Source organism: Cavia porcellus, unplaced genomic scaffold, assembly GCF_034190915.1.
Source record: "Cavia porcellus strain 051 isolate PalLab524CR breed Dunkin Hartley unplaced genomic scaffold, mCavPor4.1 scaffold_11, whole genome shotgun sequence".
Taxonomy (NCBI): Eukaryota; Metazoa; Chordata; class Mammalia; order Rodentia; family Caviidae; genus Cavia; species Cavia porcellus.
In genome coordinates this window covers 75910245-75932967 of record NW_026947494.1, presented here as the reverse complement: position 1 = coordinate 75932967, position 22723 = coordinate 75910245, and the positions used below count along the sequence as shown (strand labels likewise).

At 46.1% G+C, this 22723-nt stretch overlaps 1 protein-coding gene and 1 long non-coding RNA gene across 9 annotated transcripts in view; one reads left to right on the top strand and one right to left on the bottom strand.

The window, feature by feature from the left end:
• LOC134478151 (uncharacterized) overlaps positions 1-10075 on the bottom strand; it is a 35759-nt gene extending 25684 nt beyond the window's left edge. Inside the window, exons 1-3 of the long non-coding RNA XR_010050614.1 lie at positions 9937-10075; positions 9008-9182; positions 6104-7686 (exon numbers count right to left, since the gene is read on the bottom strand). This is a non-coding gene — a long non-coding RNA (uncharacterized LOC134478151). The remainder of the gene's footprint in view (positions 1-6103; positions 7687-9007; positions 9183-9936) is intronic.
• Rgs20 (regulator of G protein signaling 20) overlaps positions 1-22723 on the top strand; it is an 85998-nt gene that overhangs the window by 9439 nt on the left and 53836 nt on the right. Inside the window, exons 1-2 of one of the 8 annotated variants that reach the window (XM_063258498.1) lie at positions 10480-10821; positions 11452-11535. The exons of 1 other annotated variant lie outside the window; for it this stretch is intronic. In XM_063258498.1, the coding sequence (XP_063114568.1) occupies positions 10601-10821; positions 11452-11535 (305 nt within the window). In that variant the 5' untranslated portion in view covers positions 10480-10600. 6 more of the 8 variants (XM_005002009.4, XM_063258497.1, XM_063258502.1 and 3 more) reach the window with 6 other exon arrangements.

Below are 22723 nucleotides of genomic sequence, written 5' to 3'. Positions count from 1 at the left end.
TATTATTTTTGACTAAAATTATTAAAATTGCCCTTCAGATTAATGTCTTATTTACCCTAAAAGAATTAATATTAGCTATGAATCCTGAATGACCCCAAATTGTGTCATTTTAAGGCAGCACAACTTCCTCAAGAAAAACATCCTTTTTAAAATCCTCATCAAAGAAGTCCAGCTCAGTTGGATCCAAATCAAAGCCATCAGTGACCGCCTGCAAGTTGCCCAGGCAGCCAGGCCAGAAGACTGAGAAAGCCAGAGTGAGCCAGGGCCCTGCACGGCCTGAGTGAGAACTGCACAAAGCCCAGTGTATTAGGAACTGCTGGACAAGCTACCAAGCCCGGACAGCCTTTCCGAGCCCTGTCACAAACTGTCCACTTCGGATGGAACAGTATCGTCCTTGTTCCTGCCGTCTTGCTTGTTGATTTTCAGACTCCACCAACGTGAAATCAGACCGGCCCGGGACCACAGGGACCAGTGGGATGCTGCCCCTTGCACCAAGCCTTCCTCAGTCAGCTATTTTAACAAACTTCTTACCTTCAAGGCTGCCCATGCAGCTGTGGCAGCTTATATACAAATCTTTTCTACGGCAATGGAACAAAACATGAGCTATAGTATTTAGAAATTTTAAAACACATCTACTAGAATCCTTCTACTACCAGAACTGTCCATGTATATATATAACAATAGAGGAAATTAGCATAATAAAACCCATTGCCTGTTATCCTGATTCAACAATTATCAATTACAAATCACATACTTCTAAATTCATTTATTTAGCAAATATTCACTAAATACACAGTACGTCCCAGCACTGCTTCGGTTTTTGAGAACTAGTTGAGAGTAAAGCAAAGTATTGAAGCACCTGGAGCTTAGAGCCTAAAGGGGGAAACAGACAGACACCACACAGTACCATGCAGGCTGCCCTAACAAAAGGCCCCGCAGGCAGCTCGCTGACCTTGAAGAGCTTCCCCACAGAAACGGCACCTATAAGAGATGGCCAGGGAGGGAGGAAGAGGAGGCAGATCAGAAGAGGTGGGAGTGAGGCAACTATTGAGGGTGATCCCCAGGAATGAGAATGAACAGAGCAACTAAGGAAGTAACATGGTCACCTTTGCCTGTTAGAACGATCACCTCTCTGGGCAGGGAATGGTCAGGGTGGACAGAAATGCTGGTAGGCAAAAGGCCGGAGGTGTTTAGGAGGCCAGTGTGCTGTCATTTGGAGAAGGGAGGGCGTCCCTACTGTGTGCCTGGGGAGGAGGGCTGGCTCCGGAGCGCTCCCTGGGAATTCTGCTGTTTCCACGTTAATCCAAGGCTGCTGTTTGGGACTGGTCTGTACACACGTGTCCCAAGAGAGGGCACTGGAGCTCAGTGATGTATCAGGGACTGAAAGCAAGGCTGCACCCAGGAAATGCTGGTTAAAAGCCCGGCAGCATTTTCCTTAGGTCTCTGTTACGGAAGGCGACGCCAGGGTGTTCAAGATCACAGGGCAAATTTGTGGCAGGAGGTCAATGCCTTCCAGCTCCATTTGTGGCCGTTGGGCTGTTCGGCTCTTGCCAAGATTTCTCAGCATCTCAGTACAACAGCAGAGACTGAGGGAACATGAGGATTCAAATGACAGCAGTTGGAAACTTTATTGTATACACACAGCTGGAGAAACAGAGATTGTTTCCCTCTGAGGCATTGCACTGTTCATGCTTCCATGGGCTGCCACCAACTCCTATGATTTAATAAGAGGATTTTTCATTTCTCGTAGTCACCATAACGATCTTTGAAAACACGGTGAAAAATTATATCATGAGCCCTTGCTGACCTCTTTACATTTTCCTAAATGAAACTATATGGGGTAAAAAATAAATGAATAGTTTACAGTCATATTAAACTAGGACTGTCGATCATTTTGTAAAGCCTTACTACACTAAGATTAGAAGATTTCTTGCAAAAATAAATAACTAAATGGAAACAGGAAATTACATAGTTTTAGCTCATTTGATTTCAGAATAACAATGATCTAGATTCCATGGATTTAATTTAGTAAAGAGATTTAATGTTACATGCAGCATATTCACTAGCTGTCTGCGCCTTGGTGCGTTTCTCTGAAATGTCAGGGCTTCTCTGATCGCTGAAGTTACTGATAGCCAAAATCTCTTCCCTCGTCTCAGGTAAATCAGGGCATGATAGAAGCTGCATTACTTCATTTGCCCACTAAGTACTGAGCACCTTATTAAGAGCTAAGTACTCTTTTAGGCTCTATCAAGAGAACAATGTGAAAGAGAAAAATTCATTGCTCTCTTCTTACAAAGAAACAAGTGATTCAGCATCTCTGGCCATTCAAGAGATGCAAATTAAAACAACACTGAGACTCCACCTCACCCCCAAAAGGATGGCTACCAATAACAGCTGGCGGAGCTGTGGGCAAAAAGGAATCTTTCTCTACTGTTGGCAGGAATGCAGACTGGTGCAACCACTGTGGAAATCAGTGTGGAGATTCCTCAAAAAGGATTGGAGGTCCTATTGGACCCAGCTATTCTCTCTCTGGATATCTTCCCAAAAGAATTAAAAACATTGTATCACAGCAAAATGTGTGCACCCATGTTTATAGCAGCTCAGTTTATAATAGCCAGATCCTGGAAACAACCTAAATGCCCATCAACTGATGGATAAAAAGATGTGGTATTTTTGTACAATGGAGTACTGCTCAGCTATACAGAATGATAAACTAGACCCTTTTATAAGTAAATAGATGTCCCTTTAGGACATACTCCTTAGTGAAATAAATAAGACACATATGTAAACATCTTATTGTTTCATTAGTGTGGCAAGCTAAAAGGAAAAAACGTATGTATATGTGTGTATATATGTATATAAAAATAGTTAAGATAGTTATGGTACTGATTTCTGTGAGTTCACTGAAGAGAAAGATTTGCACGGTATTATTTGGACAATTGCATGCAGATGTCTTGTGCACTGGGTAAATGATTTGGGGATGACCGTGTGCAGGGTATGTACCATTGTTACCCCCTGATTGACGCACTTTTAAATTTTATCGTATACTTTTTCTTCTTTTCTTTCTTTTTATGTTTGAATAAAATGGATTTGAGGAAAAATAAGTTAAATATTAAAAAAACAAATAAGTGAATATATAGAATGCCTGATGGCAACAAGCGATTTGAAAAAAGCAGTATTGCAAAAACAACTGTACATGTAGAAATCTTGGAAGCAGGGGAACTGTTCATCTAATGCTTTGAGGGCAAAGGTGAGAATCCGGGGATTGACTCTCAGATGAAAACGCAAGGGAAGCCAGGGATGTAGCTCATGGCACAATGTCTGCCTGGCAAGTGCAAGGCCCTGAGTTCAATTCCCAATGCCAAAAGGAAAATCCAGGGGAAACCTGCAGCTGCAGTATGATATAATCTGACCCACACTTTAAGGTAATTCTGGCTTCAGCACTGAAACTAAACTATAAGGAAAAACGCCCCAAAGAAAAAGTATAAATATCACTGAAGTTCCTTCAGAGGGACAGAACCCTTAGAGTGTGGGTCTGAATCTGCGAGTGTTGTGGAGTGGTGTATTTTAAAAGATTAGCTCATGCAGTTATGGAGGCCGGCAAGTCTGAAATCTGCGGGACAAAGGAGCAGCTTGAAAGTTGGAGTAAGAACTGATACAGCTTGAAGTCTGAAATCTGCAGCACAAGCCAAGCAGGCTGGAAACTCAGGCAGGGTTTCTCTGTTGTAATCGGGAGAACAAACTCCTTCTGAAGGAGGCTCTGTTCCCTGCTTGTCCCTGCCTCCTGGTAGCTTTCCAATGGTCTCTCACATTCCTTGGCTCGTGGATGCAGCACCCTGATTTCCGCCTTCATGTTCACATGACATTGGTGCTGTGTGCAGGGACGTGTCCGTGTTTCCCCTTTTTATTGGGACACTGGTCACATTGGAATGAAGCCGCCCTACTCCAGCACAGCCTCATTTTAACTAATGACACCTGCAACAACTCTGTTTGCACAAAGGTTATATCACAAGGCACTGTAGGCTATGATTTCATCACAGAAGCCAGAGGAAGGTGCAAGTCAGGTTATAACACAGGATGATCGCTGTGAACAGAGGAGCCATTGTGCTTGGCTAGTGAGCATTAAAAAGAGAGTTGGTGATCAATAGCCTTGACCTGAAGAAAAATGGTCAAGTTGCCATTTATTGATGTGGTAAAGTCTGCGGAAGGAGACGGTTTGGATGGTGAAATCAAGAGTCTAGTTTTGAACACTGTCTCAGTTCATATTCTGTTTCTAGAACAAAATATTAATACCAGGTAATGTATCAAGAATAGTGGTTTATTTGGCCAACAAGAGTGAGTTCTGGCTTCCGTTTAGCCAGTGATAAAGCTTCCTATCACATCACAGCACAGCACAGGGCACCCATGGCAAGGCAGCATGTAAGATCACTTTTATAACAAAGCAAGTCCATAAATGGGCTTCATGACCCAAATACTCAAAAAAAAGGTAAGGCGGGGGCATCACAATCCCTGACTTGAAATTATACTACAAAGTTACGGTGATAAAATCAGAATGGTACTGGAATTAAAACAAACCTGCAAATTACTGGAATAGGTTAGAAGATATGACCTACAAACACACTCAGCCACCTCACCTTTAACAAAGGGAACAAACATGTTCACTGAAAGAAAGATAGTCTGTTTAATAAGTGGTGCTGGGAAAACTGGCTCTCCATATGCCAAACACTAAAACTAGATCCATGTCTATCACTGTGTACTAAACTAAAGTCAAAATGGATCCAAGATCAGAAACACTAAATCTGCTGGAAGACAAAGTAGGTAGGAATCTTGACAACAAAGGATTAAGCAGAGTTCATGAACAAAAATCAAACTTCACAGAAAATACTTCCCAGAAACAACTGGGTTCATGTCTTATTAAAAAATTTTGCAAGTCAAAAGAAATCTCCAACAGAGTGAAAAGAAAACCCACAAGTTGGGAAAATATCTTAGCCAACTGTCCCTTCTATCTAGAACACATAAATAATTTTTTAAAAAATCAGGTCTCCAAAATTCAAGGAGCCAATCTAAAATGGGCATCAGAGATGAATACACAGTCCTTAGATAAAGAAATACAAATGTTAAATAAATATATGAAAAAATATTCAGCATCAATGGTCATTCAGGAAACGCAGCACTGAGATTCCATCTTACCCCAGAAAGGATGCTATTACTAAGAAATCAGCCAATAACAAATGCTGGAGGGACTGTGGGGAAAAAGGAACTCTTCTCTACCGCTGGAAATGTAGACTAGTGCAACCACTGTGGAAATCAGTGTGGAGATTCCTCAGAAAGCTAGGATTAGAGAGTCTAACTGACCCAGCTCTCCCACTTCTGAGCATTTTCCCAGAAGAATTGAAAACATCATACCACAATGATATATGTGCACCCATGTTTATAGCAACACAATTTGTAATAACCTAATCATGGGAACAATCCAAGTGTCCATCAATCAAGGAGTGGATAAAAAAGATGTGGTATTTTATACAATGGAGTACTACTCAGCTATAAAGAAAGATTGCGTGGACACTTTTATAGGAAATGGACATGACTTGAGACCATACTCGTAAGTGAAGTAAATCAAACTCACATGTGTAATGTGTAAACACCATATAGTCTCCCTAGTGTAAGAAACTGAAAAAGTATATATGATCCAAAATCCACAACAAATACTGTGTAAGAGTAAGAAACTGTTCAAAGAGGAAAAGTAATTGGGATATGGAAAAGGAGCCAAGAAGGGAAGGAAAAGACATAAGTGTGTGTGTGTGTGTGTGTGTGTGTGTGTGATAGCTAAAGTGCCTATACTAATTGTATTAGCTATTTAAAAATAACAGTTAACATTCATATGATTAGATCAATTTTGCATGTCTATATCTGTTATTCTAAGCAACCCTTTTGAAGGTAACAATATGCAATATTACAACCATTGTCAAACTCCTATCATCTTGTTTTATAAATCTATACTGTTATTGCATGGGCTTGTTGTTGTTGTTTGCCTCTTTTGCTTTTCTTTTTTGTGTCTTTTTTTCTCAAATAAATTTTAAAAAATACTCACGGAAGGGCTCACCTCTGAACACAGGGGTACTGGAGACCAGGTTCTCAGCAAGTGAGCTTCTGAGCGAGGCTTTCAATTCACAGCAGGTCTCTGCATTCAGATAGAGCTTCACTCCTCCCCTGAGCCCTTCCCTTTGTTAGTGGTGCAGTGAGAGAGAAGGCAGGCCCCAGGTATGCGGCTAGAATGGGCAGGCAGGGGCTTCCAGCGTCGCCCCCATTCCCACCCCAGACTTAGTGGCCTCAAATGGCCCTCATTTCTGGTCTGCTCCCTTCTGTTCCCAGGCCCTCGTTCCTTCCTCCTTCCCATTCCCTTCATTATAAAAACATCCCTAAGACCTCTCAATAGAAACTTTAGGCATAGTTACATTTTTTTATTTTATGGAAAAAAAAATAAAACAATATTTCATAACAAAATAATAGGAGAATAACAATAGTTAATACATCACATGTTGGTATCTTTAAAGTAGTTGCTCAGGGCATAGTTACATTTTAAAAGTTATTAAAATAATGGATGAAGCCAAAACTAATTATGAGCTGCAAAGATATCCTTTCTAACCGCGATATTTTGCAAGGAACACTGAGATTCTAAGTGAACTTAATGGGGACATGTTATTAATAGTTTGGTTATCCTCAAATTAATAATAGCCTGTGGCTTGAAAAACTATGTCCTGTTTAGTGTATTTATTGCTATCTTCTAAACTGCATGATTTATAGTAAGGGTAAGCAAAGAGCTGCCTCTTTTGATCAACGTTAGCTAGATTCTTAGGCCTTAGAGAAAGAATTATGTCTCCAAATAACAAAATAAAAAATATAATATGGCTAAATTCCTTTAAAATGAGTTTAAAAACTAAAGTTCAGGAGAAAATAGATCAATTCTTAAAATTATATCTAATTTCAAATTCTGTCCTGCAATTTAAACCCTAAAGGTGCTTAGAATGTGATAAAATAGTTTAATTCTTCTATGGGTGTTCACTTTATGGAATGGTTCTGTTTATGAATGAAAAATCTTTGCTATGGCTTTGAAGAAGGTGAGACATTATTCATATTGATCTGGGATGTGGTGTGTATAAAGACATGCTGGTCACTATTCAATAGCCAGCCTGATTAGTTAGGGAATAACTATTCCACCAGAATAAATATCCCTGAAGGACCCTGGGTTCCGAAGACCAGTGTTGCCCAGGATGTTCCATCTCATGTCTGTCACTCCTGAAACTCCCAGGCCACCATCTAGAATCTGGCCTGCGGTCCTTTGGAGGTCACTCTTCTCAGATCAGACTGTGTGGCCACACTGATACTGTGGCCTTTGCTGCGAGGCCTGTGGATTCCGGCATCCTGTACCCACCAGGCGTCACACTGAGTCACACCAGGGCCAGGCTCGCAGAGGAAGCAGGCCAGAACCAGAACCCGCAGAAGCGCAGGTCTGAGAGAGGCGAACCTTGCAATCTTCGAGGAGAAAAGGGGCCGAGCGCTTTGCTTTTTGGGGATCGCTGGGCCTTTTATTTCTTCCGAACAGTGCTACCAGGTCCTTCACAAGAGGCTCTGTCTTGACCAGAAATGCCTAACGAAGCGTGCTGGAGGAAGGGGCTTACAAAGGACCTGGGAAGGAGAGCGGGGGAGAAAACAGAAGGGCCAGGTGACCACTGTCACAGACTTGTGCAAACCGGGGCTGGAGACACCAAATTCGGGAACCCACGGAAAACCCCTCTACACTGCGTGTGTGTGCAGACAAGCGCAGGGCGCCCACTTCCCGTGTTCTCCTCTTTCAAGCTCTTAGGCGAGCTGGGAAGGTCTTGCATGCACATAGCGAGGCTCCACGTCGCCAAGGACCTCGGGAGTCCTCTCTTGGCTAACTTAGGCTTCCTCCAGCCCGAATGCCCGGGTCTGCCGAGCTTCCTGCACACTCGTGGGCGGCCGGCACCGGAGCTGGGGAGCTGGGAGCAGACCCTGTGGCTGGGCCGCAGCTCCCCACAGGCAGGCGCGGCTGAGGCTGCGACCCACGAACTTCCAGCCGCCCTAGGTGGCCGTGCCTGGCAGTTTGCCTTTTATGCCCCCCTCCCGAGCAGGCTCTCAGTGCTGGCTCTGAGGGTTTCCCAGCTCACTCATTGCACCCCCTCTTCCACCACAACCTCCAGTGAGCTACTGGCGCCGCTCCAAAAGCCTCCCCGGCACCCAGCTCCAGCCCGAAAATAAACGCACCTTGCCAGAAAACGGGGGGAGAGGGATCATGTGAACCAAAAGAAGGAAAATTCTAGAAGAACGACCCCATTCTCCAGGAAAAGGTAATGAGGGGAAGCGAAACAGTGTGAACTTACTCGGAAATGCAAACAGAGCTCAACTCTCCCGGGCTTAAACAAAAGCCCGAAAGACAAGTCAGCCAACGCGCTCGGTGGCTTCCCAGAAAGGGCCTCATGAATGAGAATGGGTTGCTAGGTTTCCTCCCTTCCTCCCCACAATCGCTTCCCACAAGATTTCCACTGCCAAAAGACAGCGGGCGGGGCCTGCCCACAGCTGAGCCGGGCGCCTCGCCAGCACCGCCCACGAGGGCGCCCCGGGCCGCTCCCGCCTTCAGGACCCTGGAGAGCGCTCGCCGCACCCCTGGGACCCGCGCCCAGCAGAGGCGCACTCCCCTCCCGTGCTTGGTCGCACTGTCTCTTTAATTCTGCGTCCCGCCTCCACCTTCATTTTTCTTGGCAACCACCACTCATTTTTTTCACGGACGGATTCAATTGGGTTTTCTGTTTTATTTTGTTTTGCCTGAGGGGAGGGATTTGGGCTGGCCGAATTAGTGAACCACACTACCCAGGTGCACCAAGAAGCAGGGAAACCAAGCCTGCACAAGCCCAAGTGCCTTTCAGAAGCCACCAGGTTCAGCTTCTTTATCAATGAAGATGAACTCAAAGACTAAAACGTCACTCACCGGGTTACCCGCGAAGTTAGTAGCAATGCTCGGTCCAGAAGGTTGCGTTCCTGACTTTGACTCATGGTTCCCAAAAATAATATTTTCATCACTTTCCAAAACAAAAAACTTTGACCTTTGCCCTCATCACTTAAGTGTCGTGGGCAACAAGTGGGAGGATAAAAAGGCTGTGCTCCTGAAAACGAGACATCACGCGAAGTTCAGAGAGGATTCCTAGTAGTCGCCGCAACCTCGAGTCCTGGTCTCTTCTGCTGCCCTCAGTCAAGCTGAATTAATTAGTCCCTTCCTGCAGCCACCCTGAGAAGATCTGGGGTCCCTTTATCCAAGCCTCCCCTAAACAAGTGCTCCAGCGGAAGCCAGTAGCCAAGTCTAGCTCTGTGCAAACGGACAGCTAGGTTGGGTGTGGATGGGAGGCGGGAGGAGAGGACGAACAGGGAGATTTTCGTCCAAAGTCTCAAAGAATCAAGAGTTGCAAACACTCTTTCACACACGTCGCACCCAGTGTACAAATTCCCTAAGAAAGTTAGCACGCACACTCTGATACCAGGTGGGCTGGAGTGGGGTCAGTGATTTTGCGTTGCTAAGGGGCTTCTAGATACGGGCAGCGCAGCGGCTCCACTGACTATATTCGGGTGGCACCGAGGTAGAAAAGGAGGGGAGCAAAGCGGGAGATCTAACCTTTGGCCTTTCCTCTCCCGCTTTGGCCGACCTCTCCCTGCAGTCCCAAAGTTACTTCCCACAGTGCTGTAGCAATGGCCTCACTTCGGCGCTGGACGCCACAGTAACGCTGTGCCGGTTTTGTTTCTCTCCTTCCCGCACCCTGCCCTCCCGCCGCCGGCCCGGCACAGCTCCCAGGCTCGCCCGCCGCCCCGAAGCTGCGCAGCCTCCTCTCTAGCCCGCTCTGCAGCCTCGCGCAGCTCTTCGCTCACCTTCTCCGGCGACCGCCCCCCGAAGCTCCCCGGCGGCGCCCGGACTTCTCCCCTCTGCTTCCCGCCCTGTCGGCCGCGCGGCTGCGGCGGGCGCACGAGGAGCTCCCCGGCCGCCGCCTGCTCCTGCTCGGCGCAGCCCTGGCGCTGCCTGGCCGCCCCCCGGGGGGCCGCCCGCTGAGGCCGGCCGATGGGGTGGTCAAGCCCACAGAAGAGGAGGCCAGCGCCGGGCAGAGTTCGCCCATGCCCGTGAGTACTGTGCGCCCCTCCCCAGCCTGGCGCGCACGCCAGCCTCTCCCACTTGTTCCTGGCCGCGACAGACCCCGGGGCCAGCCGTGGGAGGACGCAAGGCCGGGGAGCAAGGGACGGAAGGGCGCCAGAGGATCCTGACCCACGCACGCACACACACACACACACACACACACACACACACACACGCATGCATACACACGCGGAGCCACTCTAGGCTACTTTCTCCCGGGCCACTCCTTCCCGGCCCAGGGTCCCCGGAGCGGAAGGGAGTCCTCTCCCACCCTCCAGGCTACTGTTCAAACTCGGCGCGAAGCTGCCCCCTCGGGCTGGCCTCCCCCAGACCCGCCTCCGTCCTGGCGCTCGCTCGCCCTCCCACTCCCCTGCCCTCTCCGGCGGCCAGGGAGGAAATGACGTGATGTTATTTTTGTGTCAGGTCAGTTATTTTGGTCCTCGGGCTCCGCGGCTCACTGCCCCGCCGCGACCGCTTGCCCTGCTCTTGGCGTCCGCAGAACTGGGCGCCAGGGTTTCCCCGCCGCCGCGTGGTCTCCCCGCTTCACGCATTCCGTACTCCGTAGTCCCCGGAGAAGGGGGAGTCAGGGGGCCCCACAAGCGAGTCCGCCACATCCCGAGTCGGGGGTCAGTTCTCCCTCCGCCCCGCCCCTGCCGGGTCGCCAGGTGCCGCCTCCGGGCGCTGGCTGCGTGGGACCGGATGGGGACCCCTCTCCAGTGCGGGAGAACGGGAGGCGGAGGCGGCCCAGAGCCCGGGCGGGGGCCGAGCGCAGAAGCACCGGGCGCGCAGTACAGAGCCGCGATTCCCGGGCGGCGAGCACCACCCACGCGCAGCGCCGCGCCCCGCTCCATTCACAAGGTCCGGGCGCGGGCCCGCTCTCCCCGGTGCGCTCGGCCCCCGCACGCTCGGCGCGGGCGTGGAGAGCCGGTGCTTTGCAGACGCCCTCAGCGCCAGCGGGCTTGCACCCGCACCTTGGGCGTCTCCCTGGGGTGGGGGCCGAGGAGGGGAAGTGTCTAGGCGCGGGGCTCGCCGCGGGGGGCTTGGAGAGGCGCCCCCAGCCGCGGCCGCCAGAGGGAGGCGAGCCCGGGATTGCCCAGCCCGCGGGGGAGGAGGGAGGGGGCGGGGAGCAGGCAGAGCGGAGAAGGAAGAGGAAGCGAGAAGTGGGCGAAGCGCAGACGGAGCTCCGGGAAGGGGAGAGCCGAGGAGAGCCACCGCGGGCGTAGTGAGGACCGCGCTCGCCATTGTAATCAATTCAGGCACACACCGGACGCATGCGCACGGCCAACGGAGGCGAGCCTGCCGGAGCGTCCCCTCCGGCTAGCCCGGGGGACAGTGGGACCGTGAGTACCCGGCTTCCTCAGTACCCCCGTTCTTCCCCTCCGCTTCTCCCTGAGGCTCCGGCTGGGAAGAGGCAGGGGCTGGACGGGCGCGCACCGGGGCCCTGCGCGCCGCCAAGGAGAGTGCGGATCCGTCCCCCCTCCTGCAGCCCACCCGGCCCGGCCGTCCGGCCGTCCGTGCGCGCTGGGAGGAGGTGCGGGCTGCGGGTGTGGCTGGATCTGCGGAGGGGCGTCGAGCCACGACCAGGCTCTACCTGGTCCGCCGGGGTGTCCTCGCAGTTCCAGCTCCGCAGTCCCGGGTCTGTGACAGGGCAGGGGACGCAGCAGCCCAGCCGTTAAGTCCGGAAAGCTAGCAGATCACCCCGCGCACATTTAGGAAACCGGACTCGTGAAAAGGGGGGCGTTCTCCCGGGACGAGAAAAGGACTTGGAGGGGCCCGGGTGTCCGAGGCGGCCGTGTGCGCGCAGATGGGAAGGGGAAAGACGCCCCGAGTCGCAGCACCTCCTCTTCGGAGACCTGCAGCCCAGGCGGGGCCAGGAACAGGGCCAGGCAGCGTGGCCCCGCGCCCGCGCCCTGGAGGGACAGCCTGGTGTCTGCCTTTACCTGGAGACGCTCTCCACGCCCTGGCAGCCGCACCGACAGATTTGTCCGTTCAGGTTCTGGCGTCGTGGAAATTTTCCGTGAACAAACCCTGGCGCTTGGTCTTCCGCACTCGGTTGCTCTGAGGAAGTTGGGAAGAGTCTGGGCGCCCGGACTGCGCTCATCGGAGCCTGGCGGTGGGAGGATGGCGAGGTGGGCTCCTACGCGGGACAGAAGTGGGCGACCCAGAGGAGGTTCTGAGTCCTTAGCAGCCCTCCAGCGTGGCAGAGTAGGTGGCCTGGGTGCCTTAGAAGACGCAGGAAGCAGAGACAGCGGTGGGCTCTTGGGGACCTGTGTGCGCAAAGATCCCTCCTGCCCATTCCTGGGGGTTACAGAGGGGACGACGGCTTGAATGGCGCAGTGGTATGGAAGCGGGCGTTTGGAGGAGAGGTGTGTGTACTCTGCGGCATTCCCACATCTCCAGAAGGTGGTGGACGTTGTGGGAAGTTGTCAGAGGGCGCTATGACCTGCCCACTCCGCCCCCACCTGTGGAAGAGGCTTTGAGGAAGAAGGGCACCAAGACTGAATTGGGTCGTGAGCTTCCCAGATTCTCGGTTTGGGTCAGAAAAGGATACCCGCAGCGGAAGGGCGGCGGACTTAAGTGTTCAGGGCCGAGCTGGGGAACGCGAGCAGGTGCTGCCCAGCCACCCGCGGCGGACAGGATGGAGAGGGCTGCATGGTGGTCAGGATTTCTGTCCTGCAGGAGGAGAGCGCTGGAAGGGAAATCACTCCTGTCCCCTCTCCTCAGCAGGGCTAGAGGCCAGTTCTTTGACGTGAGCCCCCTAGTCCACCACCCAGTAGGTATCCCGCTGAGGTTCTCCAGTGGTTGCCTTCGGACCCTCTAGCCGGCCAGGCAGTCACCTGTCCAGTGGGGCTCCCAGTTGTCCCAAGTAAGGGGAGCAATGGACTCCAGCCTCAGTCATCCGCCCCTGCAGGGCTTGGCTTCAGTTGACTTCCAGTGGCTTCAAACCGAGAAAGGGACCAGAAAAAGATCCACGTTTAGGAAGTGTTTGACTCCTTCCAGACTTGATGAGAACACTTGTATTGAAATAACTGTCTTTAAATTCCTTGGCACAATCATGATTTGCAACTCACTGTTTTTCTTTATTTTCTCTTTTTGCTGAAACCTAATTTTCTGTTGGGTCTCATCCTGTTTTTTGTTTGTTTGTTTGTTTTTTCTTTTTATCGGATCGAACCAGGGATCGAACTCACGACTGCCTGCTTGCAAGGCAGGCGCTTTATGCCGCTGAGCTAAATCCCCAGCCCTAGGGTCTCATCCTGTTTATGGTCTGTTCATTAAGTAGCATCTTTTGCTTTGCATGCCGCTAATGCATGTGATAGGCAATGTGGTCTAGTGGTGAAGAGTCCTGGGATCTTTAGCTGTCAGTTCAAATCCCAAACTGACTGTGTGACTCAGACAAGTGACCTAACTTCTCTGTGCCTTAGGATAAATAGAGGTGCCCATTTCGTGATGTAGTTACTGGCATTCAATAAGTCATACGTTGTGCTCTTAATAACTTCCTGATGCATACCAAGTAAAAACTATCATGAGAATGATAAATTAGTTCAGCGGACTGCAAAAAAAAAAAAAAGCAAGAACATGTGTATTTTGTCTATTTTAAAGTGTATGTACAAAGAAATAGATGTCAATCGTCAAAATCAGGAAACTAATGTTTTCTGTCAGTATTTAAATACAGTGCATTTTTATCTCTAGGCCTTTTATGAGACTCATGCAAGCTTAAACAGCCTTTGAAGGAATTTGTCTCCTAGCTTCAAAAGGGTTCACTTTACAAAACGGATATTTTTTCAAATGCAAGTTGAAAAGGGCTGGGGAGGTGGCTTAGTGCTTGCTTGACAAGCCCAAGACTCCACAGGCCCTGGGATGGAGGTGAGGGGAAAGAAAATTCATGCTGGGGCTGTTCTGTGGAAGGGAGAAGCGAAGTCATGATGTTTATAGAAATTCAGTGTCTGCACTGAAATACTGCATTGAGTCCATTTTATTTCAAAGAATCTGCTAAATTTTTCTTGGGGATTAGAGGGGCATTTCTCTGAGATCACTGTAGACACTTGTTTGTAATAACCTTTATCATGTCAGAAATGCACAGTAATGACAATCTGGTGATTTAATCTACCTCCTACATTTGCAGATAAGGAAACATTCAGGGAGATTAAGGATCCAGCTAATTAGGGGCTAAAATAGGATTAGAATTCTTTCTGCCTCTCTCCCCAGGGCTCTTACACACCACTCTGATGATTTCCTATTTACAGCAGACTTGTGAACTTTTCACGAGCAGGAGACCAGAAGGTCTCTATACGGAACAAATATACAAGCGTGCGTTACAGACAGTAGTGGTGAGGCCACTGTTGTCCAAAGGTTTGTCCTGGCCTTTCACAAAATTAAACATGACCACATGATTTGCCTCAGGTAAAGTAAGGTCACAGATCAAGCTAGAGGCCTGTTTTGAAACTGTAAAGCTCACTAACGTATGCATTCAGTTCCATATCCTGTTAGTCCCTGGAAGAAGCTTTGCATTGCAAATCATTTTTAAACTTTCTTAAAATCTCCCTTCTGTAGCTTTGCTATGAAAAATGCTTGTAGGAAAGGCTTTCAAAATTACACAGATTTTATGGACTAAGAAGAATGAAGAAGAAAACAAACAGCTTCCTTATTTTAATGCAAAAGCCCAGTTAATGCTTTGATTCCAGGTAATTCAATATCACTTCCTAAAGTAATTCCTAAAATCCTTCTTCATGTGGCAATCCTGACATTCATCTTCCAAGAGCTATGTAGATTGCAGATTATAGATCCAGCCCTCACAGGAACAGTTTAGGAATTCCATGGCAGAGACTTTTGGGTGAGCATATGGACTTGCAAAGTTATTTGTAGGAATAGTGTGTTTTCCAGGGAAGGTACTACCAGGAATTGTGCCTGATCCGGGCAGAAGGAAACTGATTCTCTCTAGTGTTGAACTGTGTATCTTACTCTTGCCTGCATCCTGCGATGGCTACCGTGGGTCCTTGAACAGAGACAGAGCAGGGAATGACTTCTGAGCTTGCTTCGAAGCCAGTTTAAGAGAATGAGTTTTGAAATCACACTTGTCAAGTCCAATCCCAATATGATTAGAATGTGAATCACTGTCCAAAAGTGAATCTTTCAGCTTGGCTCTTGGGTGCACCACCAGGTGACTCACCATTTGAGTTGCTATTCAACAAGTACAGTGTCAGTCAGCAACAAACAGAGTTCACTGTGAGTCAGAACTCAGCATTTAGTGCAAGAAGTGTGAGTCATGGTCTAGGGCACCATCGGAGATGGTCCCTGAATGTAACCTTGAGCTGCACCCTCCAGAGTGCAGACTCGAACCTGGGGGTGAGTCAGTTCATAGTACAACTCAGTGAGCTCTGGTGGATGCCATTCACAATAAAATTAGGCGCCATTGTGTGCTCCGTGTGCTATAACGTAATTAGGAAATAGATTAGATTACTTTGATTCTGTTCCAGCTGATGTGAAATATAAGTAATATGCTCAATTGCTCACCAGTGATACTTCACATGAATTACTTCCAAAGTTATTACAGCCAGTTAATTTTTCTGGTTTCTAGTTATTAAGTAATTATTCCACATTGTAAAATCCTTTTTAATGTTTGTTAGTATTTGGATTTTAGGCAAAGGCATTTCACGCACTTACCCAGTAGTTTGACCCAAAGATGGGATGTCCAGCTTACACCTTAGTCCAATAATGAGGAAGCAGAGACCCCGTTAGCTAATTGGTCTTCATGTGTGCCTGTCATCTCTGAAGCTCACTACACAGTCATTCTCAAGAATAATGTCATGTGGTAGCCAGCACAGACTGGAAGAAGCAGCCAGCCCAGCCCCTACATGTATGCTAACTACCATTGTGACTGTCCCCTGGGTGGCCAGTGCCAGCCAGAAGAACCAGTCAGTCATATCTTGGAGAAGCCGCAAGTGTCTGGAGAAGCTTGCCTCACACCCCACAGCCTCCTGGGGAAACAGAGTTAGGAGAAAGCCAGGTGCCCGACCCATGACCCTACACTGGGACAGGTGGTCAACATGGGAAGTGCCTGGGACCCCCCCACTTGGCATGGGAAGTGCCTGGGACAAGCTGCTTGTCCAGAGGAGCTCAGGAAAATGTCAAGACAAAGGAGCAAAAGGAAATCTCTGGCCTCCAGCCCAAACACAGCAAGTCTAGGAGACGTGGACAAGGGAGAAAGCAGAATCTCACACCTGAAATTTCTTGGATGATGGCACCTAAAGTAAAGAAACTGCTTCATTAGGCTGCAAAAGAAATCAGATCAGAAATAATCTCTCAGGCAAAAGAAGAAATCACAGACATATAAAAGGGTTGCTGAGCATAACTAAAGAAGACCTAGGTTTTAAAAAAAAATAGAGGAAAATGGAGAATGAGGGAAACCTTGAATGAACAGTACAGAGAACAGAAATGCAGGAAACAGACTGAAAGAGACATCCCAGAAATTAAAAACTCCACTGAAAGCTGGCAAAACCATTTGAAAGAAACTGACAGACTTTCAGACCTTGAAGACAGGATGGCATCTGGCAATCGTGAAAAGAAAGATCTCTTGAAAATAACAAGAAACCATGCAGTAACAATTCAATAGCTGCAAAACGACATGAAGAAAAATAACTTAAGAGTGATAGGTGTCCGTAAAAAAGTAAGAATCAACAACAGATGATACAAAGAGATTATTTACAGAAGTACTAGCAGAGAACTTCTCAAGCACAGAAAGAGGACCTGACATACAGATAAGTGAGGCATGTGGAACTCCAGCTAGCCATAACCAAAATAAATCTACACCCAGACATACCATAATCAAGATCCCAGAAATTCAAAACAAGAACAGAATGTTAAAGGCTGTTAGAGAAAAGATACAGATCACCTGTAAAGGAAACCCCATCAGAATCACAACAGACTTCTCAACACAAACCATCAAATCAAAGAGTTTGAAGTGAAGTATTTCAAGTCCTGAAAGAAAATAACCTCCTACCGAGGTTGATGTACTCTGCAAAACTATCTTTCAAAATTAATGGAGAAATAAGATACTTCCATGACAAAGAGGAAGTGAAGGAATTCATGACCACCAAACCAACCCTACAAAAAACCGAAGGACAGTCTAGAGAGATTTTTTATAAAAAAGACCACAGTTCCAGGAACAGCAATAGAGGGGGATCACCGAGCAGGACAGACAGCTGAATGGAGGGGAAAAATAGAGAGCCAACAGCAGGAAAAAGACATGGCAGAGATGAACCAGTGCATGCTGGCCAGAATCATTAATGTAGAAGGCCTCAATTCACCAATAAAAAGAAACACAGGCAGAGTAGATCTAGAAATAAGATCATCAAAATGCAGTATACAAAAAACACATTAACTCAAAAGGCAATTCATAGATTGAAAGTCAAAGGAGAGAAAACAATGCTCCATGTGACACAAATCAGAAAAAGTCAGGAGTAGCTTGCCCATCAATCGCAGAATGGATAAGAAAGACATGGCATTTTTATACAGTGAAAAACTACTCAGCTATAAAAAAGGATAATCCCAAGGTTCTTATAGGTAAATGGATGCAACTTGTGATCATGCTCTTGGGCGAAATGATTCAGACTCACATAGCTGAACATCATGTCTCCCTAGTATAAAAAAACTGAAGGAGTTAATGGTATCCAAATGCATAACAGATGTTGTGAAAGTGAAAAGGGAGGAAACATAAAAAAGAGAAGATGGTAGCAATTGTTAATTCCTATTTTTTTAAAGTCCTGTATAATTTTCATTGTTTATTTTGCTTGGATTTATTCTGTTCTGTTTGATTTTATTAAATCTGGTGGCATGGGCAGCTCTTTCAAAGATAAGATATATTATGGTAGCCACTGTTGATTTCTTATTATCTTGTTTTGCAATCCTGTGTCACTTTCATTGTTTTATTTTATTTTGCCTGTTTGTTTGATGGTATGAGCAGCTATTTTGAAGTAACAAGAGGCATTATGGTACCCATTGTTGATTTCCTATTATCTTGTTTGAAATGCTGTACCGCTTTCACTGTTTTGTTTTGCTTGGCTTTATTCTGTTTGGTTTTATTCTCTTAAAAGTAAAAAATTACAAAGAAAAAAATACTGTAGAACACAAGTTTGCACCTCTGCTTTAAGATGCCACCATCTGTCCCACCCCCACTGTTTGTTTGTTTGTTTTTAGGCTGGGGATTAAACCCAGGGACTTACACATGGTGAGCAGTATTCCACCACTGAGCTACATCCCAGTCCTATACACAGGGCACTTCTAAGCCTTCTAGGGCTGCTTGTCTAGAATCAACACAAAACAGTAGAGAGAATTATGCAACCTATTCCTTACCCTATCCTTGAAAGTACTTTTATGTCTCAGGGTGGGATAGAACGAGATTTAAGGGACCAGTAGATTTCTTAGTTTGTGTAAAACTGCCATTGATTGGGGCTGGGGATTTAGCTCAGCAGCACAAGCGCCTGCCTTGCAAGCAGGCAGTTGTGAGTTCGATCCCTGGTACCGATAAAAAGGAAAAAGACAAAAAACAAAACAAAAACAAAACCTGCCATTGATAATAAGAGGCAAATTACTATACTTGGAAACAAAACACTGTACAGGGGCTCTGCCATATATCTTTGTTGCATTGTTATAAATATGTGTTTCTAGTGATAACCTGGATACTAATTCATATACCTCCTGCTCCATCAAAAGTATAAATGAGTTGTATTTAACAGAGACTTTACAAAAATGGTTTTTTCTCATTTATTGCAATTCATGGCAAATTCAGATTGTTCAAATTCTATAACAAATTTGAATATTTTTACAACTGAAGTAGAGATCCTCCATAAACGTGCTAGGTTTCAATGAGGAAGGATTAGATACTGTTGTGAGGTCTACAATTGCTGTTACTTTGTCTACTTGCGATTATATACATCTTAAGTGTATAACCCTATTTCACAAAACAATAAGACAATTACAAAGTAACCACCAAGCAAGAGGATGGTGAGAGGTAACCTTTGAGTGACAGTAGTCATCACATGATCACAACTACTGCTTCTTTTTTGGTCAGGCCTTATTTTCAGGGTAGCACAGAATTTAATAAACTTTGCATAAGTACACTGTCATGTAACTACCATCGTGGGTCTTAGTTTTTTAACCTCAGCATTACCAATGTTTTAGGTGAATAATTCATGACAGGAAGGGGGACTGTCCGGTGTGCTGTAGGCTGTTTAGCACATCCCTGACTTCTACCCACTGCATACCAGTGGCACCCCACGCCGATGTGATTAAAATATCTCTGGCTGTCAGTATTGTCAGGTATTCCATGGGGGAAGAGGCAAAAAAATCACTCATTCTTTTTTTTTAAATTTTATTTAAAGAAAGACTAAACAAAACAGAAAATGGGCAGAAATAATACATACATTGAGAGAAAAACAGTAAGAAATCACTAGTTAATGTTTACATACTGTCCTTTTACAAATAGTTGTTCAAAATACAAAAATGGAGCATATAAAGTGGGAATTCAAACAGTGACACTGCAAACAGTTCTGTTCAACTATCCAACAAAAACTTAGTGACATGGTTGTCAGTCCTATACACTTAAACATACATGCAGTTATCCATATCTTCAATTATGTTGAGATTAAACAAACTAAAGCAGGCTAAAGTCATTCTGAACAAAGAATAATAGTATTGTTGGATTTCACATCATGACACTCCGGGATCAGCACTGGGTACTGTAGTGTTTTGTTTTGTTTTGTTTTTATTTAAACAAAGACTAAACAGAACAGAGAATGGGCAGAAATAATACATACTTCAAAGAAAAAATAAACAATAAGAAATCACTAGTTGATGATTACAGATTGTCCTCTTACAAATAGTTATTCAAGATACTAAAGTGGAACATATAAAGTGGGGATTCAAACAGTGAGACTGCACCAGTTCAGTTCAACTATCCAACAAAAACTTAGAAATATGGTTATCAATCCTATACACTTAAACATACATACAGTTAATCCTTATCTTCAATTATGTTGAGATTGAACAATCCCAAACAGCCTAATATCACTGTGAACAAAGAATACTACTATTGCTGGGTTTCACAGTGTGACGCTCCAGGATCAGAACTGGGTACTTTCGTGTCTCTTTTTCTTCAAAGTATCTGTTCATCATGTGTCATAAGATCAGTTCTCATAAGCTGTTTACTCATTCTTATTTGGATCAAAATACAAAATATTGCCAGGCAAGATGGTGCACACCTGTAATGTCAGGTGTACAGGAAGATTGCAAATTCAAAAGCAACCTTGTGAGAGCTCATTAAAAAAAAATAAAAAAACAGAGCTGTAGCTTGGACCTCCAATATGGCAAGACGATAGGCAGGCAGACAGACAGACTGACCGACCAACAGACTGATACACACATTGCAGTTGTCCACCAGGACAGCACTGCAATCGATAAGCACTTTCCTAGCCTCTTTAACTGTAAGTCACCAGTGCCTGTTTTTGGACCTCACAGCACCCCAAACATGCCTTTTGCCTCTGATTTATACCTCTGCATTGTTTTTGAGATTCATCCATCGTTGCTGCCTGAACTGATTTTTCAGTGTCATGCCGTGTTCCTTTGAGTGAGTGCACCTCAGTGCGTGGAAGACTTTGGAATTGTTACTGGTGTGGATCACTAGAATGGACAATCTCGTCTGTGTCCTCTGGTCAGTTTGTCCTTTTGTTCCATTGGGTAAAAGCACAGAAGCTGTACTTCTGGGTAATGAAGTCAGTGTATGCCTAGCCCAATAGACGCTGCCAAGTGATGCTTCCACTTGCAAAGCATGTGTTGCTTCATAGCCAATGAAAAATGGCCCATCAATCTTTATTGTTGTTAATATTATTACTTATTGATAGGAGCTCTTTGGTGGGGGGGATTGAACCCAGAGCTTTCTCACTGAGCTAGATCTCTGGCTTTTTTAAAAACATGTATTTACTTATTTGTTTTGAGACAGGTCTTGCTAAGTCTCTAAACTGTCCAGCCTGGTTGATTTATGATCTCTTACCTCAGCCCCCCAGACGCTGGTGTTACAGGTGTGCACAGCACACCTGGCTGACAGGAGTTTTCTCTGTATTCCGAATACATGTTGTCAGGCAGAAATGTGTATATGCTGCTGACTGTGTATGCTGTAATGTCCTCTCTGAGTCTGTGGTTTGTGGTTAAGGTCTCATCCCATCATCCATAACCCAGTTTCTGTTGAAAACCATGCTTCTGTGATGGTAATGTCTTTTTTCTTCGGTGGTGTAAAGTTTTCTCTTTCTTTTTGGCTTACTGCAGTGAACATAATTAAGCACAGGTGTGATTTTGTCTGGTTCACGGAGTTTCTTGTATCTGTAGGCTTATGTATTTTTTCCTTCTTTTAATTTTAATTTTTATTAGTATATGTTTACAGTATGTAGTGAGCCTATTCCTTGTGGGGGATCTGTACCCCCCCCTTTTCCTCCAGGCTTATCTTTCATCAGCTTTGAACATTTTTCACTCTATCGTCCCCTTTTCTAGTGATTTTTCTTTTCTTTCCCTTTTCTTTCCTGGAACTCAAATCATACCTATTTTAGATTTTTTTCCTTTTTCTCTTATTTTCTGCTTTGGCCCATTTTCTTCCTTTCTTCTTCAATCTAAATACTTTCTTTGAATTGTGTTTTAATTACTAAACTTTCTTTCTTTCTTTTTTTTTTTTTTTCTGTCTTTTTTCTTTTTTATTGGTACCTGGGATCGAGCTCACGACTGCCTGCTGCAAGGCAGGTGCTTATGCTGCTGAGCTAAATCCCCAGCCCCTCTAAACTTGCTTTCTATTGTGCTAATTCTTCCATCAAACCAAATCGTGAATTGTTAACTTAAGAACTTTATTTTTTCTAAAGATATGTGTTCATTTGATTCTTTTAATAAATTTGAATTGTAAAATGAAATCCCTGTCTTTCATTCAGTGTTAACCACTCCATTTTTTCCTACTGCATCCAATGTTGAGCGTGTGTGTATTCTTACATCTGTTGTTTGTTTTTAATCGTTGGTCACCTTCTTCCATCTCTTTACACACCTAGCACTTTTATTGGGCGTGGGCATGGTATATGGATAAACTGTGTGTTTTTACATGGTATCTTCTGCCAGCCAGGAATGCCCTGCACAAGAATTCACCCTGAGGATGAGGGCTGACCGTTTCATGCATAGCGGGTAGGAAACGGCTGGGGGTTTGGTGCAGGTTTCATAACGTGCAGCCTAACTATGTTCATTCTTGTTCCTCAGGAATTTTCTCCCAGGCTTTTCCCCCCCTAACTCCTCAGTCTTAGACTGGGAGACTCGGCATCAGCTTCACAAATTGTCAGCTTGCTCTTTGCCTCATCCCCCCCCCCCCATGGCCTTCCTTTGGTGAACACCTGGAGCGGACCCCGCGGTGGGCTGTTACCGAGGCGTCTCCCCTGTGATCATAAGTTCTCAGCCAGTGCTGAGAGTCACCAAAGGACCCTGGGGAGGGGAACTGCTGGCGACAGACCG